The sequence below is a fragment of the Lissotriton vulgaris genome, chromosome 1_2 (assembly GCF_964263255.1).
Source record: "Lissotriton vulgaris chromosome 1_2, aLisVul1.2, whole genome shotgun sequence".
In the NCBI taxonomy this organism is placed as follows: Eukaryota; Metazoa; Chordata; class Amphibia; order Caudata; family Salamandridae; genus Lissotriton; species Lissotriton vulgaris.
The window spans coordinates 195814358-195817473 of record NC_141686.1 but is presented as its reverse complement, the minus strand read 5'-3'; the positions used below and the strand labels follow the sequence as shown (position 1 = coordinate 195817473).

The 3116-nt window shown below is 40.8% G+C and overlaps 1 protein-coding gene across 1 annotated transcript; it reads left to right on the top strand.

Annotated features, from left to right (window-relative positions):
* The first annotated feature begins 1317 nt into the window (after positions 1-1317).
* LOC147734908 (mas-related G protein-coupled receptor member H-like) lies at positions 1318-2408 on the top strand. Its single transcript, XM_086953676.1, has one exon. It carries the CDS (start codon positions 1330-1332, stop codon positions 2329-2331), a length of 1002 nt encoding a protein of 333 aa, XP_086809802.1. The 5' UTR covers positions 1318-1329; the 3' UTR covers positions 2332-2408.
* The last annotated feature ends 708 nt before the right edge of the window (positions 2409-3116 follow it).

Sequence of the window (3116 nt, the reverse complement as noted above, 5' to 3'; positions counted from 1 at the left end):
TTCCCACTCTCTGCTAATAATGAGCAGTGCTGTTTTTTTTATCTCTCTCTCACTCTCCTCCCCAATATGTTACCTGCTGCTCCCACTTTAAGCAGTGCCTGTAGTATTTTATCGCAACCATTGACAAAGGCAATGAGCAGTGGGCATCTATCTTTGATGGTTATTATTCTCACAACATGTCTGGGGCATTGTGTCATAATGCAAAGTGGTGGCCATCTTGGAAGTATACAGTGTAGCATTCCAAGAGGGTCTGCCTCCCACTATTACATTTGCCAGGGCTTACATCGCTATTCTACAAACATTGTACACATTGGGAAACCCAGTTGCAGTGGAGGCACATCTTGGATTGATATGGTCTATACTTTCAAGATAGGCACCACGATTTGCCTAATGAATATCAATCACTATTGGGTTTACCAATGCTTGTAGTGCAATTTTGCAAGCGCTGGCTAAGCCAACGGTGGCAGGTGACCATCTTTAAATGTTATCATTTTATACTTTCAAGATGACTTCCAGAATATGCAACATGACATCCAATTTGCATGAGAATAACAATATTGTTTTTCATACTAATTGTTAAACAATTCCAAGACAGTGTTACATTCCATCTAGATGCAATATGAAAGTTATCCTATACGTTTACAAAAGAGCATTTCAAGATGTGTGGGGAAGATGTGGCCTAATGGTCAGAGCTGCCACCATTGGAACTTAGGACGCTGTTTTGAGTCCCGGCATTGGTGAAACTTCTTGTGATTCTGGGACAATCAATTGATCTCCCCGCGTCTAAAGAAAAATTATTCAGATGTTGTGTAACGTGATCTGATGCTCATGTAAAATACTCAAATACCATTGTGTCAAGTTTGGTTTACATAAACTGCCCAAACAAATGACCTCCTGTTGGTGTTGGATTTGCCAATGCTAGCGCCACTCTTCTTGAAGCATTGTAAAGTACAATGGTGGCAGCAAACATTCATTGATAGAACAAGACCCATTGACTTTGCCAATGCTTGCTTGAAGTGTTGGTCAAGAAGTTCTTCCTTTGCAGTTACCAACTCTTTCATTGCCGATGGAAAAGATGACCTGTACAAATGGCAATTGCAATCTGCTTTTACCACTGTGCCTGGGAAGTCCTTGGCTACACATCCACAACTCATTGGGCTAGAGGCAGACTTATGGGAGGCTCAGTTCCAGATCAATCCACATGAATGTATATTGTTGTGCATTCCACCAAATTCCCCAAATTCATGCATGACCTTTTCGTTTGAATTTGTTCTTGCAACTAAAAAGAGTTTCATCTTCTTTCCAAATAGGGCACTTGAAGACGCCACCATGGCAGATGCAGGAAACATTTCCAGTAACATCACCAATGCTCCAGGTTTAAATGAGACACACGCAGCAATGGAATCTCCCACCAGTTACATCATTGCAGCTGGTTTCATGTTGTTTATCTGCTTCTTTGGGATTATTGGCAACAGTTTGGTCTTCTGGTATCTTTGTTTTAAAATCAAAAGGACTAAGTATACCGTTTACATCATCAACCTTGCTGTTGCTGACTTAATCTATCTCATCTTCATCTCTGTGGAGCTGGGAATCATAATACGTCAGTTGTTAAAGCAAATACCAGCAGAGGACACAGTAATGTTTTCACTGGACATCATACTCAGCATTGGACACTATGCTTCTATGTTTCTACTGACTGCCATTAGTGTGGAGAGATGTTTGGCCATCTATCACCCCATGTGGTATCGTTACAAACGGCCAAGTTTCCAGTCCTTACTTGTGTGTGTCATAATTTGGGGTCTTTCAATTCTTGTGACTCTGGTGGAAAATGTAGGTTGTCCCCCAGATCTATATCATAAAATGGGGGTACGGTGTACCGCAGTCCACACATTTTTATCAGTGTTGGTTTTCTTAATACTTATACCCACTATGGTTATATCCAGCCTGATTATGCTAATCATGGTTAAAAAATCCTCAAAGAAAAAGCATCCACCAAAGCTTATCATTGTCATTGTGACAACAGTCATTGTCTTTCTCATTTCAGTTGCGCCCGTCAGAGTATTGTGTTTGCTGGGTTACCTAAAAGTCTATCCATCAGGATTCTCTTCTGGTGCACTCATCTTTGCGGTTTACATGTGTATCTCAATCAACAGCAGTGTCAACCCCATCATCTACTTGGTGGTGGGAAGGCAGAAAATGCAAGGAGTCTGGAACTTCCTAGAGAAAGCTCTGAAGAAGGTCTTTGGAGAAGAGGAAGATAAAGAGGAAGGAGAAAAAGGAGTGACAAAACTCCATCAAGAGGGAGACATCACAGATCACAACATCAGTTAGGCTGGACTTTTCAATCATTTCTCCAAGACTGATGAGTGGAAATGCACACCTTAAGTACCAGACAAGACATTCTGTGGTCTCTTGGCTTAAATGATACAAATTACCTTCATGCGCTCATCATGAGGCCAATTCTCTCTGTATGCCAAAGAGGCTGGACATTTCCATTGGTTCTCTGGGAAAAATATCAGTGTATTATAGGCCCTAAGGAAGCTAAGAGGAGAGCACAATGCTTAGCAAATATACTGTATGCATGTGAGGAGATTCAAAAGCATGATCAACACAATCCGAACCTTACCCCTGCCTGGTAAAAACACCAACATAGTTGAATGTAAAGAAAATATAATGCCTGCCTATAGGGACCAACACTAATAGTTGCCTTACTTGTCCGAGGAATCAGATTCTTTCCTGAGCAGTAATGAGAAGGCAGCTGTAGTGGATTCCAGAGACATATGTACAAGGAAATGGCGCAGCGCTGCAGCAAATTTTGCAGTCCCTCCCTGCTGGCACCAGAAATAGCAGCCTAGTACCAACACAGATGCCAACATTGAAACCATGTACATATGTCACCTTAAATGTCACTGTTTGGCTCAGGTTCAATTGTTTCTTTCACTGGGACACCAGACACTTTTTTGTAACATTTAGCGATTGTATAGTACATTTCTCTATTCGATACACCTGTAAATGTATATATTTTGTAAATTGTTTATTTGACTGTATAAAGAATTTCACTAATTTACTGAACACTCATTGTGTGGTGCCAATTTTCTTTCTTTCTTTCTTTGCAT

What these genes read in the sequence shown, in the direction of transcription:
- LOC147734908 (XM_086953676.1), top strand. Translation starts at nt 1,330, where the DNA reads ATGGCAGATGCAGGAAACATTTCCAGTAACATCACCAATGCTCCAGGT.